General features: G+C 40.0%; 1 protein-coding gene across 1 annotated transcript in view; it reads right to left on the bottom strand.

The window, feature by feature from the left end:
• AEBP2 (AE binding protein 2) overlaps positions 1 to 16,309 on the bottom strand; it is a 136,768-nt gene that overhangs the window by 44,645 nt on the left and 75,814 nt on the right. The window contains exon 9 of the mRNA XM_057491931.1: positions 5,775 to 5,810. Within this exon, the coding sequence (XP_057347914.1) occupies positions 5,775 to 5,810 (36 nt within the window). The remainder of the gene's footprint in view (positions 1 to 5,774; positions 5,811 to 16,309) is intronic.

The raw sequence follows: 16,309 nt of genomic DNA, 5'->3' as shown, positions 1-16,309 counted from the left end.
AGCTCATTGCCTACGGGTGTGGAAGCCTTAGCCTAGCAGCAGGCCAGTTCCATCACCAAGTAGTTTAGGGTCAGGTGGGGATCCTGGCCATAGGAACTTCCATTTTCCCCACAGCTGATCACCAGAAAGACCACAAGCCATGATTAGAAACTTGGCATTTTCAGACCCACCCCCATCGTCCAGAGAGGGGAGAGGGACTGGAGATTGATTTAATAATCAGTCATATTTATGTAATGAAGCCTCCATAAAAATCCCCAAACCATGGGGTCCAGAGAGCTTCCAGGTTGGCAGACACATGCACATGCTAGGAGGATGGCAGACCCCCAACTCCAGGAGGAAAGCTGCCCCTGAGCTCAAGGCCTTTCAAGCCTTTTTCCCCTAGGTACCCCTTTATCTGGCTGCTCATTTGTATCCTTTACCCTGTATCTTTCATGATAAAGACTGAGCCAGCTCCTGGTTGAGTGGGATGAGGGAGTGGGAACCCTGGATTTATAGCCAGTTGCTCAGAAGTGCAGGTGACAACCTGGGACTTGCTACTGGCATTGGATGTGGGGCCATATTATGGAACTCACCTGTGGGGTGTCTGACAACTCCAGTAGTGTCAGAATTGAATTACAGGACACCCAGTTGGTGTCAAGAGTTGGAGAATTGGCTGGTGTAGGGAAAAACCCCATACATTTGGTGTCAGAAGTGTTCCATGGGTAGGAAAAAAATGTATCCTTTTCACGGGATCCTGTTTCCCTTCCAGGCATTCTATAGTTTCTCTTCTTCCTTCTTCAGACCAACTGGCATTTTCTCTACAAAGAAAATCTCCCTGCTCCCTCCAATATTTAAGAATATGACAAGTGATTCTGATTCTGTCCTGCTGTGTTAATCCTTGATCAATCAAAGTGTAATTTTCATCTCACTCAGCAACTGGAAAAACCAGAACTTTCTTGAAGGAACCTCAGACATTTTCTAGCCAAACTGTTTTTAAATAAATTTCAAAGAGGAAGAGATGGTTTGTTTTAAGGTGCTAATTTTGTGCTTCATTGCATTTAACTCATCTGGCATGATGGTATTTCAAAGCATCAATGATGTGCTCCTCCCCACCTGCCCAGTAAACTAACTGGCCCTCTATAGGGAGAGAAAAAGATGTCACATTCTTAATCTCTACGGTCAAAAGAAAATTGCCTCCCTCACCCTTGCCCAGAGGAGACAACAAAATAGTGCAAAAAGATACAAACTAGGAGAATGAATTTTCTTCTTGCTCCCCACTCCAACCCAAAAAAGCTCTCAGGAGAAGAAAAGAAAAAGGAGACCTTTGGGGAAGAAAACAGCATAACCGCAGCACAGCCCCAGTCACCAGAGATGAAACTATATGGAAACACCTTTAACTGGAAAATCCCAGGGTAAAGGTAACAAGTGGTAAGCTCCAAATGTGTAGTATTTTGAAAGCCACAGCCACACGAAGTGCTCTAGGTTGTAAGGGAGCAACACAGCAGAAAGAGTAGAAAGATGTAGACATACTGAAGGAGCTAGAAATGACCCCCTGTGTTTCCCTGAAGCTCCTGAGGGGATGGGGAGATCCAGAAGTTTCCATGGGCCCCGTGTGGGCAGGCGTGGATGCCCACCTTCCAGGAGACCATCTGTAGGGCAAAGGTACACACATGACAGAGTTTTCCCATGGGTCTCATAAGTAAAAGGAGACAGAACTAAATTTGAGAGCTGTAATTTTTGCAAAGTTGTTTGGTGTGAACTAAATAAATACAGGCTGACTTGCCATCTACTCCCTAGTGATAGAAGCTAGGGGAAGACTAAGAAATGATGTTACCCTTCCTCAGCTATCTGATTCCACATCTGCATGGGAATTAAACTGAAGCTGGCATAAAAATAATGAGATTGGACTGAGGGGGGGAGAAAGGATGAAACAGTTGTAGATGTAGATGTAGGTATAGATGTAGATGTAGGCATAGATATAGGTGTAGATGTAGAGGTAGGTAGATGTAGATGTAGATGTAAATATAGGTGTAGGTGTAGATGTAGATACAGGTGTGGACATAGAGGAAGGTACAGATGTACATGTAGACATAGATATAGATGTAGATGTAGATGTAGATGTAGATATAGATACAGGTGTAGATGTAGAGATAGATATAGATGTAGATGCACACATAGATGTAGATGTAGATGTAGATATAGGTGTAGATGTAGATATAGACAATAGATATAGAGCACATTGAATAGGTCATAATTCTGCACCAGTCTTTTTTATTTGGTCTCGTGCATAGCCTCTCCCATAGAATTATACAGGGCACTAGACTTAACCTAGAAGACACCAGCACACATTAATCAAATTTATGAAATGCCAGATGAGGCTCAGATGCCTCTGCTCAGTGCTCGCTCTTGTCAGAAAGCTGTGCAGCAAACCAGCAAGGCAAGTCACAGTAGTTATTTAAGCTTAAGGCTTATTATGGTAAGCCTTGGGTATTTTTTGTTTAAATCAAACAATTTTGTTTTCTACTGAGATGAAGTAATTACCTTTAAAAGTAAAAACGAATCATTACTTTAAAAAATTAAATTTAATGAGAATATGATTGAAAGTAAAATAGGATCGTGACTCATGACAAAAAGTGCCAGATGGTCAAACACACCACTGTAAGTAACAACAGTGCATGACAACAGCAAGTGCCTGTAAGTTTCACATAAAATCTCCTGATGCCAAGGAAGTACAATAAGGAAAGTCACCCCAGTTTCACTTAATGTGACTAAACCAGCTCAAGTTCTTGAATTCCATGCAATGAAATCTTACCAACTTTAGTCCTGCTAAATTACACAATTTGAAACAAAACACAGAAGTTCCAAAAGTAAGAAATTCAGATGTTCCTGCCTCACTGAACTAGTTAGTGTCATCAAGAAAAATCTTATGGGAACAAATCTAAATCTAACAATATAAAGCTCCTGAACAGGACCATCCAAGGTTATGAGTAAGGAAAAGACAGATGTATCAGAATGAGCATATTAAAGCCTGGGCCACATTAAATAAGGAGACACTTACAAAAATATAACTGCCCTCATTTTCTGTTGGCATTTAAGGTGAGACAAGTACAGGACACTTAGCATTGCTGCTTCCAGGAAACTAAGGGCCCGTATGGCACTCAGTGCTCTTGGGTATTAATACAACCAAAAATGTCCCCCACATATTTCCAAATATTTTTGAGGGCCCATACCACACAGGCTACTAGCATCATTGATATAATTGCAAAACACACATTTGAAATATAAATCTGATGAATTCCTTTACGCTTTAGGTTTTATGATTCAGTTGAACGAAACTAGGAACTTGCTGGTCTCTGCATTTTGTGTTAATAGTCACACAAATGAACACAGGGAAGATTTATTAGATAATACACAACTGGAGAAAAAAATTAATTTTGTAGATTATCACATACTGTTGAATAATTGGTCAAAATGTAACCATGTCTATTCTGAAGATAAGAAAAGAATTTCTCAGATGAAAACAGTTGTTGAAAAATGCTTGTGGTTTCTGTATTTGTGCTAAATACTTATCTATGCAACATTGTGAAGGAAGTTGGATAAAGCATAAAAATGGTCAAATTTATTAAGACACAGTCTTTAAGCTGGGGACTTTTCAGAGTTATTTTAATGATAAGCATAGTAAGTTCCAGAATGTATGTTTTTACATTGAAGATTTAATAGTTGCAAGACAAGATTCTGGTAGATACTTCAGATTAAAATATAATTTTAAGCACTTCTGCTTAAAAAAAAACTCCATTCATTAAACCTCTCTCAAATGTAACTTAGTAGCTAGATGCTATTTTTAACCAGCTGACTGGGCGCATTTGGGCAGTTCATGGTTCACACACACACACACCTGGTGTTCACAACAGCAGAGAAAGTGTCAGCAAGACAACTGAAACCACATTTTAGACTCAAAATACAAAAATAATACTATTTTTTATACTCTTTTGAAATTTTGAGGGACTGTCAGAACTTGCCTCTAACAAGATGTTTTCAAATGGTAGTTCAGTATATCATTGAATAACTCAGGAGATTGACATTTGAACACAGTGTCAGCCAAACAGGATGATTTAAGCTTCTTCAGGAGTCCATGTATCAATTCCTTTTAAAAAGCAAACCCTCATGGTACTGGCAAACCTGGACAGCTACATGTAAGAGAATGAAACTGGATCACTGTCTAACCCCATACACAAAAGTAAATTCGAAATGGATCAAAGACCTGAATGTAAGTCATGAAACCATAAAACTCTTAGAAAAAAACATAGGCAAAAATCTCATGGACATAAACATGAGTGACTTCTTCATGAACATATCTCCCCGGGCAAGGGAAACAAAAGCAAAAATGAACAGGTGGGACTATATCAAGCTGAAAAGCTTCTGTACAGCAAAGAACACCATCAATAGAACAAAAAGGTATGATATAAGGAATATATTCATAAATGACAGATCCGATAAAGGGTTGCCATCCAAAATATATAAAGAGCTCACACACCTCAACAAACAAAAAACAAATAATCCAATTAAAAAATGGGCAGAGGAGCTGAACAGACAGTTCTCCAAAGAAGAAATTCAGATGGCCAACAGACACATGAAAAGATGCTCCACGTCACTTGTCATCAGAGAAATGCAAATTAAAACCACAACGAGATATCATCTCACACCAGTAAGGATCGCCACCACCATCCAAAAGACAAACAACAACAAATGTTGGCAAGGTTGTGGAGAAAGGGGAACCCTCCTAGACTGCAGGTGGGAATGTAAATTAGTTCAACCATTGTGGAAAGCAGTATGGAGGTTCCTCAAAATGCTTAAAATAGAAATACCATTTTATCCAGGAATTCTACTTCTAGGAATTTACCCTAAGAACGCAGCATTCCAGTTTGAAAAAGACAGATGCACCCCTATGTTTATCGCAGCACTATTTACAATAGCCAAGATATGGAAGCAACCTAAATGTCCATCAGTAGCTGAATGGATAAAGAAAATGTGGTACATATACACAATGGAATATTACGCAGCCATAAGAAAAAAACAGATCCTACCATTCGCAACAACATGGATGGAGCTAGAGGGTATTATGCTCAGTGAAATAAGCCAGGCGGAGAAAGCCAAGTACCAAATGATTTCACTCATATGTGGAGTATAAGAACAAAGGAAAACTGAAGGAACAAAACAGCAGCAGAATCACAGAACCCAAGAATGGACTAACAGTTACCAAAGGGAAAGGGACTGGGGAGGATGGGTGGGAAGGGAGGGATAAGGGTGGGAAAAAAGAAACGGGGCATTACGATTAGCATGGATATTGTGTGGGGGGAGGGGGCACGGGGAGGGCTGTGCAACACAGAGAAGACAAGTAGTGATTTTACAGCATCTTACTATGCAGATGGACAGTGACAGATGGCAGATGGGTGAAGGGGTATGTGGGGGGGGACTTGGTGAAGGGGGGAGCCTAGTAAACATAATGTTCTTCATGTAATTGTGGATTAATGATACCAAAATAAAAAAAATTTTTTTAACTGAATAAATAAATAAATAAACAGAAAGGGGGAAAAAAAAGTGAACCCTCTCCAGTAAAGGAGGTGAGTCTTTTTCAGGATATAATCACTAATTTAACATTAATACATAAATTTCCTAACGTGACTCTTTCAGACCTCCGGATCACTTTGATTGAAGAGATTGATATTGGGATTGCAAGGTGACATGATTCAATTTGAAAAAAACGAACAAACAAGAAGACCACCATTCATACTCACTTATCAGTGTGGACTAGGATTCTTCTCCATATTGGGCTACCCAACAAAATACAGAAGAAAATTAGATGCTGATGTTACTATAACACTACAGTGGTCACCTGTAACTTTTACTGTGTCCCTCAAAACAGCATGTTGAAGCCCTGACCCCCCCGTGCCTGTGCAGGCAACCTTATTTAAAAATGGGGTCTTTGCAGATGTCATCAAGAAGAGGTCACACTCCATTATCGTGGCCTCTTACCTCTACCCAGTGACTGGTGTCCTTAAAAGAAAACAGACACATGGAGGACAGCACCACGTGGAGACACAGACACACCCAGCAGGACGAAAGCCATGGGCACAGGGTGCGGACGGGAGGCAGGTGGCCTCAAGCCAAGGAACACCTGGGGTCATGGACGCCAGGAAGATCCTCCCGGAGACCTTGAGGGGAGCACGGCCCTGCCCACACCTTGACTGCGGACTTCCAGCCTCCAGAACTATGAGAAATAAATTTCTGTTGTTTAAAGCCACCCGTGCACGACAGTTCGTTGTGGCAGCCCGAGGAAGCTAATTTAACTCCCTCTTCAATCGATTACCAATGTCAGCACGGCCTCTGTTCTCACTGTCGAAATTTTCAACAAAGGTTATCGTTTAGAATTTTATGTTAGCTGAGAAAATGCAGCTTTTATCTACATGTGTATTAGAGCTTATGCAAGATTACATTTGAAAAGAGGACACTGCAGTGAAAAACAGAAAAAGGGAACGTTTATAAATTCACTGGCTCGTTTCCGTCGGGTTGTCGTAGTGGTCAGTTGACCGAGGTGGACGGAGAGAAAAGGACTTGGCTCAAGACAAAGCAGTCGAGGCCCAGCAGGGACTTTCACATCCCCTCCTTTCTCACCAGTATTGCTCTCCTGCCCCTCTGGGGTGAGGCTTCACTCTCCAGGGCTGGAAGCCAGGAGTGATTTGAAAAAGACAGCCTTTCTTCTGGCAAAGGAATACTGAAGTAGCATGGTTCCCACACAATGCTCTCAGGAGATCGCCTTTCGTATTTAAATAAAATACATTCTGTACCCTGGACAGGTCTAAGATTGGTCATAAATCTAAAAACAAGTCTCCTGTGTTTGGGTAGATGGTGAAATTCTGCCTTTCACAAACAGAAAAGCAAACAAACTTCAAACAAAATTGTGCTCTACTACGTCAGAAAAAAAGAGAGAGAAAAAAGGAGGTTTATGATGACTACCAGAACAAAATTCTTACTTTTTTTCACCCTAGGATATGACTTATTAAAAAGAAAGAAAAAAGTGGTAACATTCCCGTATTTCCTGTCATGCTTGTGTTGCTGAGGGAAGCACCTGTCAGGGGCTATTGGGGTGCTTATTCCAAATGATAGAGGCCCCCAGACTGTGTTTGGGACGCTCTTCAGAAGTTTGATCCAGTTTAATTTCTTGGCTGAGTTCTTGCCTTTGTTGAATTCTCTCCAAAGGCTGAGGTCAAAGGGGCCTCGCTAACTGGTGGCCATCTCTTCAAACGCAGAAAAGACTCAAACTGGGAAAAGAATGCAGAGGCAGAGGCCTTTTTTATTTCCACAAATCACCAGTGATATGGAAGGTCAAGCAAGTAGGGCCGAGATGGAATCTGTGTGTTTCCATTTCAAGAGGAATGTTAGCCGGATGGGAAAAACTTGCAAATATGAAGCCCCACAGGGTTCCACTGAGGCTCCGGGATTGAAGGCCGAAGGTCCCTGAGCTTCCTGCGTTGTTAGAATATCCTAAGCAAAACGTTGCTTGTAAATAGGGCCATTTGGTAAGAAAAAGGTATGGAGCCAAGTGTGGTAGAGGAAAAAAGTTCGGCCCTTGGTTCTAGGAAGAACAGAAAACAAAAACCTCCAAAGGAGTGCCTTTCCCACACTGCTGTCTCACGCTTGCCGTTCCCAACTTGAACGTCGTCCTGAGAGGCACCGGTCGGTGACCCCCAACCACGAAGTGCTCACTTCCATTTTTTTTCAAATGTGCTGCATCTTTAGTCAGATCCAGGCCTGGCTGTAAATCTTAAAATCATCACCACCACCACAGAACTATTGCAATTAGCCAGAGAGGCAGCCTTTACACCCCCTTCGGCTGTACAAAGGCAGAGCTTCCAGGCTGAGTGTGTTTCTGGACAGGCTTTGCCGGCTCCGTACGGAAGGCTGAGAGTGATTGCTAAAAGGCATGACTTCAGATTATTGCATTCTTCCTTCAAGCTTTCAGAAAAGGCCTGCCACCAGCTTTGTTTAAAAGGATTCCATCTCACCGTGAGTGATTTCTTGGCACAAAGAACCCTTCCTTTCATGTTATTTTAAGAGTGTGCGCACCACATTTCTTCAAAAGGCAAGTTTTCCTTTTACAAACAGAAAGCAGGCTCATGGAAGCTTCGGCAATCCTAAGCAGAGCTTGGGTATTCCAGTCCCCCAGCTTTAGGAAATGTATGTACCTCAAACACCCTCATCGCTTCACCTCAATCAGTCAACATGTTGTAATATGTTGTAGTTACTTTTATTTTTGGCTAATAAAGAAACCATTTTCTTTGCTTCTTGGTGCTAAAGTCATGAGTGATCTTTCCTGCAGCACTGGAAAACATGACTATGACTCTGAAAACTATGTTTACTCCCAGCAAACACCGTGCCCAATACTCTGGAGTTGAAATCAAGGCACTTTGATTGCATCAGTTGGCTGACGCTGGAATCTCTCTTTGCAAAACAAGAAGGTGGAATCGGGGAGCAGGACCTGGCAGTACTGTGTGGCCACGAAGCAAGTTGATTTGTGATCAGTAATAAAAACTATTACCGCGCCCCACTCCACAGAGAGGCAGGCAAGACGGGGCTCCCCTTCTCTTCACCTCGTTAATGATACTGAGCTTCAGAGGGAGAAGCGGGCCACTCTCAGCCCTGGGATACACGGCGCTCCTTCTTGCTTTTCACCTGAAGTCATTATTGGGCTTTTGAGGTCAAACAAAAGATTTGCTGCAAAATACTGAGAAAAGCAGCTCTCCAGGGACTTTTCATACTGTTTTCTAATTGATTTTACTCCTACACAAAAAGACTGTGAGGCAAACGGGTGTGTTGTTTCCACTTATTACATCTGCTGTAGACAGACAAGCGTCAGAGTTGATTTAGGAACTTCTCCTTTCTCCTGTCCACATCCTTTTTTCCCCTGTGAAGCTTCAGAACTGAACTCATGTTTCTCTTTTTCAAAGTATGCCAAAAATGAGCTGTGAGATTACCAAAGATTTCAAAGTATATGATCTTAACACCCTCTGTTTTTAGGACAAAAGTGGGAAGAAAGAAAGGGGAATGGGACTGGGCTCAAATCGCAGCTCACTCATGTACTTGCCGATTTATTATGGACATGCCACCCACACTCCAGTGACTTCTCCGTAAAATGGAACTAATAGCACCTTCCTTTCAACATTGTGAGAATTAGAAATAATGCATTATCTAATGGGGGTGAGGATTTAATGATATGGGCAACTGCTGAAACACTCTGTTGTATACTTGAAACCAATATAACATTGTATATCAATGTTGCTTCAATAAAAGAAATAATGTGTTATGTGAAGTGTCTGGCTCATTGTATTACTCTTGTTATTATTATTGCCAAAACCACCCATGTCTAATAAAAATTACATGCTTACAAGGTACTTGTTTTGTGGATGGATGAATGAATGAACGTTTTACAGAGCCCCTCCGTGGCCTGTGGTGTGATTCCCATGCTGAAGCAGCGCCTCTCTGACTTTGAGGGACCTGTGAGTCTCTTGGGAATCCTGTTAAAACTCACATTCTAGGTCAGTAAGTCTCAGGTAAAGTCTGATGTTCTACATTCCTAATAAGCCCCCAGCCCATGCTGACACTTCAATAAATTCCTAAATAATTCCATTTTGAGGAATAAACCAGTTCTTTAGATACTCACATGACACCAAAATACATTCTATCCAAATAAGACCCAGCAGTAGTTAGACACAAGTGTTTTTTCCTGTTTTTCCCACCATGACAACTAATAATGGATTTCCAACTTTGCTCAAGAGATCAGGGAGTTAACTTGCTCCAATTACCTCATCAATGAACTTATCCCACACAAGGAGCTAAGAACCAATTAAAAGGCAGCCCATGCCTCTTAACCAGAGATGGGTCACCTCTATCTCCAGCTTTGTCAGAAATTTCTGCTAGCATTCAAGGCAACTAGAAAGTGATTTTGTAACATCTCCATCTAGTGAAGAAGACACGTTGGTACAGATGGACACAGACATGATCAGACAGGATCCTGACCTAGAAAAGGGAGCCTAACCAAGAAAGAAGGGTGCCAAGGAAGGCTGCTCTAAGGAAATGATGCTCAAGCCAGATCAGAAGGATGAACGAGCACAGCCAGGTGCCCAGGAGGAGAGGCGTGGAATTTTCCAGGCAGAAGGCACAGCATGCTTCAAGACCTGGAGAGAAGAAGGCAGGGCATGCTAGGAGAACAGAAACAGTTCAGTATGGCTTCTCTCCACCAACTCATTTCTCAGAGGGACCACAAAGGGTGGAGAAGCAAGAATCTGACATCACCCATATGCCAACATCTACTGAGACTTTCAGTGAGCTTTTATTTATAAGTGCTCATTAGCTTTATATGGCACACAGTAGGTGCTCTAAACATTAAGTGCTATAAAAGTGAAAATAAGTAAATACATACCTTAATACATAAATGCGTTGCTTGAAGGCTTCATTCACTCTACCGGGCCACTGAGCACACCTGGCAAATAAGCGTGACAGGCAGCCTCTCTACCCAGAAATAGAAGACACCAGAAAAACCTGGTTTCACTATAAATCTGGAAATTAATGGATATGTTATATGTTTGCAAGGGGAATTTTTTTTCTTAATCAGAGAGGTTGTGAGAGTAATTAATCATTAAAAAATATTATTTGAAAAACAAAGTGCTTTGCAAAGCATTGTTTTTTATTCTTATAAATTAAATTAATTTGGTTTGGTCCCAACTTGCCTTCACATAGTAGGATCAATGGAACCCTATATAAACACTGTTTTTTCCTATACATAAGTACCTATGATAAACTTTAATTTATAAATTAGTCATAGTAAGAGATTAACAGCAACTAATAATAAAATAGAACAAATAAAACAAGATACTGTGATAAAAGTTATATGAACATGGTCTCTCAAAATATCGTACTATATTGTACTCATCCTTCTTGTGACGTTGTGAGATGATAAAGTACCCATGTGATGAGCTGAAATGAGGTGAGTGATGTAGGCATTGTGACATGGCTTTAGCCTATGACTGACTTTCTGATGATGGGTCACAAGAAGCATCGGCTTCCAGACCAAGGATGACCAAGGGCAACTGAAACAGCAGCTAAGTGGGGGACCACTGTGTATATTTTATACATATTGCAACAAGGATGAAAACATAAAATATTTGCACAACTCCTAGAAGACATCTCACTGTCCACAAATTAGGCTCAACAACGATGTAATACAGACTTTAGGAAAAGGCTATTCTTTGAACCTGCTACCATGGATCATCACTTCTACCCACAGGGAGAAACAAAAGATATCAGAACCCCTCCCCATTTTTTAAAAAGCTATATACTTAGTCCAAAGTGTCTGCACTCGAAAACCAAATGAGCCAAGTCAGACTAAACTTTTCAGAGTGTCTGGACTTTCAGAAGTAATTGTACCTTCAAAAATTAAAACAAAAACTACTAAAATTGTTCCACAGAGTTAGAAGATGGAAAGGAAGTAGAAAGCACAGGAGATGGAGTGGGAATGGTAAGTACAATTTTTTAATAAGTAGTTTTGACTTTTGAATGGTATTGTTTTATATAGTCAAAACAATAAGGTGAAATAGATCTGAATTTTTAAAAACCCAAACTACTGGAAATGTTAATTTAAAAAAAAATACCATTTACAATAGTTATCAAAAAACATGAAATGTTTAGGGATAAATTTAAACATACATAATGTAGCCAAAAATATACATATAAATTATAACTGAAAAATTTCAGACACCTAAAAAATGGAGAGATATGTTATATGCATGGACTGGAAGCCAATATTGTTAAATGGTCATTTTCTCCAAATTGATCTATAGATTTAAGACTATTCCAATCAAAATCTTACTGTGTCTATTTGTAGAAACTAACAGGATGATTCTAAAATGTACAGGAAAATGCAAAAAAAAACAGGAAAAGCCAAAAACAATCCTGAAAAAGAAGAAAAAAGTTGAGAGGACTTGTACCACCTGGTTGCAGAACTTGTTTAAAGTTACTGCAATCAAGACAAGGAAGTCCTAGGTTAGGAATAAACACTGAGATTAGTGAAACAGAATAGAGAGTACAGAAACAGTTCCACACATGTAAGGTTGCCAGATTTTTGGCAAAGATTCAGGGAAGAACATAAAAAGAAAATAAAAAGAAATTAATCTTCAATAAATAGTGCTGGAATGATTAGGTATTCAAATAAGAAAAAAAAAACCTCTGGCTTCATGCCATATAAAATGATTAACGAAGTAGACCATAGACTTAAAATGAAAAAGCTAAAACTATTTAACTTCAGAAGAAAACATAGAAGGAAATCTTTATTACCTTGAGATAGACAAAAATATTTTTAGCTAGGACACAAAAAACACAAATCATTAAGAAAAAGCTAATAAATTGGACTTCAAAAAAATTTAAAACTTCTTCTTTTCAAAAGACATTGTAAATAAAATTAGAAAGCAAACTTCTATATATACACATAGCTAACAAAAAAGACAGTGTATACAGGATATAATATATATAATACAAAAATTTCAAAAAGCTAAAAAAAAGGTAAATGAAAAATGGGCAAAAGATTTAAACATAAACTTCACAGACACCTACAAAGGCCAATAAAACATGAAAAGATGCTCAACATCATGAGCAATCAGGGCAATACAAAATGAAACCACAAAGAGAAAATACTACACTGAACACCAGACACCAGGTAGCATGGTTAAATTAAAAATACAAACAATATCAAATGTTGCTGAAGATATGGAGTAACTGAACTTTCATACACTGATAGTAGAAATGGCACAATCACTTTGGAAAACAGTTTGGCTGTTTTTTATAAAATTAAACATACTTACCAAATGACCCAGCAATTCCACACCTGTGTATTTCTTCTGGAGAAATGAAAATATATCCACACAAAGACTTTTACATAAATGCGCATGGCAGTATTCATTAATAGCCAAAAAATGGAAGCAATCCAAATGCACAGATAAAGGGTGGTATGTCCATGCGATGGAATACTATGCAACAGTAAAAAAGGAGATGCTGTTACTATGCTGAGCAAAAGGAGTCTGATAGAAGACATACAACATAATCCCAATTGCATAAAACTCTAGAAATGATTTCCAGACAAAAAAAAACTTCTGATGACAAAAAGGTGGCAACCACTTGCTTGATAAAAGAGAGTAAGGCGATAAACTCATAAAACATTTAAAAATGTCCTACACCCAGGCCTACCTAGATCTTGGTTTCTAAATACTCTTCCACCTTAAAAGGAGCCAAGGCTCCTTGGAAAAATGCTCAGGCAAAGTGCAAGGCAAACAAGGAAAGTATCAGGTGAGCCTAGAGCACCTTGTGCCAAAAGGAAGTGCTCAAAAAACCCGTGGGGAAAGGCCAACAAGAAAAGGAGGAGAGAAGAAAGAAGAATAACAACACACAGAGATGACAGAAATAGAAAACTGCCATTTTCTAACTGCCATAGCAGTGACTAATTCAGACTAGAATTATGAATGGATGCTAAAACCAATGGATGAAAGACTGATGTAAAGCACAATATAGAGAAACATGGCAGACAACAGATTATCAAAAGATCAAACATCAACAGGAACTGGACAAACTGCTGTCACGTACCTCATGTATGCCACTGAAACGGCCAAAATATTGTCTACCTATTAGTGCTGACAAAACATTAGAGCTGAATCCTGAGAAAGCTTCTGGACAAATCTCAATGGAGGGATAAACTCCACGTCAGTAAAACAACTGACCTGGACCTTTGAAAAACTGTCAGTGTCATGAAAGACAAAAAAAGAGTCTACAGGAGATTTAAAGAGGCATAGCAAATAAATAGGCCACCTGTTCCTTGGTTGGGTTCATGTTTTAAAAACAACTATAAAGGTCATTAGGACAACTGGAGGAAATTTGAACACAAACCATTTATTAGGTTATAGTGTTGCATTAATATTAAATTTCTAGAGTGTAAGAATTGCATCTTCTTAGGAGATACAGGCTGAAGTATTTAGGGCTGATGTTTATAACTAGCACTCAAAACTGTTCAGCAAAGTACACATGTACGGAGGACCGTCAGAGAGAGAAGCAAATGGGCAAAATGCAAAAGACAAAACACCACCAACCCAGTAATTGACACACACAAGGTGATTCCACCTTTGTCAGAGAACTGAGGAGCAGTTCGTGTAATATCTGATTGCCGAGTATTATGGCCTTAAATAGAGACAAGAGGAACAACCCTCAGGCTAGGCTCTGTCCCTGGCTAATCTGAAACTCCCACACACTTTATAAACAAAGTAGGCTGAACCCAGAGAAGAGTCCTTCGGTGTTTGCTTCTCTGCCTCAACAAAGAGAGCAATTCATCTTGTTGCTCAAGCCAGAATCCTCCTCCAATCCCAGTGAATCTATTTCCCAGTTATTTCTCAAATCCATTCATTTCTTCTCATCCTTATTTCCACTGCTTGTCTGAGTTGTCATCACCCAGCGTATTTTAACAGTCATCCCAAAAGCCTCCCTGCATGCGTGTTTTCTCTGATAGATTCTCACCTAACGTTCTAAATCAGAACCTCATCACATTCCAACAGACCTCAATGCCCTGCAAGGCTCTCTCAGGACACAGTCTGGAACACAACTCTCCCTACCCTGCCTAACACCTGACGATCCAACCTCGCTTTCTGCATTCTCCCTCTCAATATGCTCCCCTCATCTCAGGGTTTTTGCTCGGCCATCTGCCTGGCTAACCCCCCATTAGGAACCACCATCCTTGCTTTGCACCGGCGGTTGTTTGCTCACTTCCCTTCTGTTCTTGTCATCCCACCTGTAACTGCTCCTTCAATAAGCGTGTCCTCATGACTAGACTGTAAGTTCTCTGAAGGTAGTTTGGTATGTTATGTTCACTTCCACAGGTCCGTGTCTAGCACAGAGTGTAGGACATAGATTTTATTTTTTTTTATTAAGGTATCATTGATATACACTCTTATAGAAGTTTCACATGAAAAACAATGTGGTTACTACATTCACCCATATTATCAAGTCCCCCCATACCCCACTGAAGTCACTGTAGGACATAACATTTTGAGTAATTTCTATCAGGTGATCTGAAGGTTGACTATAAGGCTGGTGGTTTAGATGGGAGAGGGAGACCAAGTCCCCGTGAAGCACCACTTTGCTGAGTGGTGGATGGGGATCAAGTGGAGTCTGTCTAGTTGACATCTGTCAGAATGAAACTGAAAGAAGAGGGGGTCATTCTATGAATCTCTGTAATTTGGGGAAAGGGTTGTGGGCAAAAAAAGATGAATCCATACTCTAACGGGATAAATATTTAAAGATGACCAAGGCAGTGTTTGTTTTTCAAACTTCAAGGATCATAGCTGATCATCACAGTCCTCTCATCAATGGGGACTCTGTTTATGAGAAATAGGTGTTTTTTCCCCCATAGACTCTAAGAAGTAAAAATCATGTCTATATAATAGAATATTAGTCAGCCATGAGAAAGAAGACAATCTTACCATTTCCAACAATATGGATGGGCCTTGAAGGCATTATGCTAAGTGAAATAAGTTAAAAAAAGACAAAAACTGTTACAATCTTACATACACATGGTATCCAAAATAGCTAAACTCACAGAAATGGAGACTAGAATGGTGGTTACCAGAGGCTGGGAGGAATGTGTAGGAGTTGGTCAAAGATTACAAACTTCCAACTGTAAAATGAGTAAGTTCTGGGGATCTATTTCTAATGCCCAGCATGCAACAACGGTTAGTAATACTCTATTACATACTTGAGAGGCTGCCAAGACAGAAAATCAAATTTCTCACCACAAGAAAGAAGTGTTAATGATGTGGAGTGATGGAGGCATTAACTAACCCCACTGTAATCATTTTGTCATATGAAATGCGTAAAATCATCACATGGTACACCTTGAATTTACACAATGTTGTATGTCAATTCTCTCTCAAGAAAGCTGGAAAAAATTAAAACAAGTAAAATATTTCCTTCTCTTAATTGCCCCCTCTCCCCTCAAAGACTAACAATATCCAGTAATGGTGAAAGTGTAGAAAAGTGAATATTCTCAGGGGGCGGAAGATGGCGGCGTGAGTAGAGCAGCGGAAATCTCCTCTCAAAACCACATATATCTATGAAAATATAACAAAGACAACCCTTCCTAGAATAAAGACCAGAGGACACAGGACAACATCCAGACCACATCCACACCTGCAAGAGCCCAGTGCCTCGTAAAGGGGCAGCCCGAGCCAGACCACGCCCACAG

The sequence above is a fragment of the Manis pentadactyla genome, chromosome 14 (assembly GCF_030020395.1).
Source record: "Manis pentadactyla isolate mManPen7 chromosome 14, mManPen7.hap1, whole genome shotgun sequence".
In the NCBI taxonomy this organism is placed as follows: domain Eukaryota; kingdom Metazoa; phylum Chordata; class Mammalia; order Pholidota; family Manidae; genus Manis; species Manis pentadactyla.
Note: the sequence above shows the minus strand (reverse complement) of the source record. Positions and strands in the feature narration are given on the sequence as shown.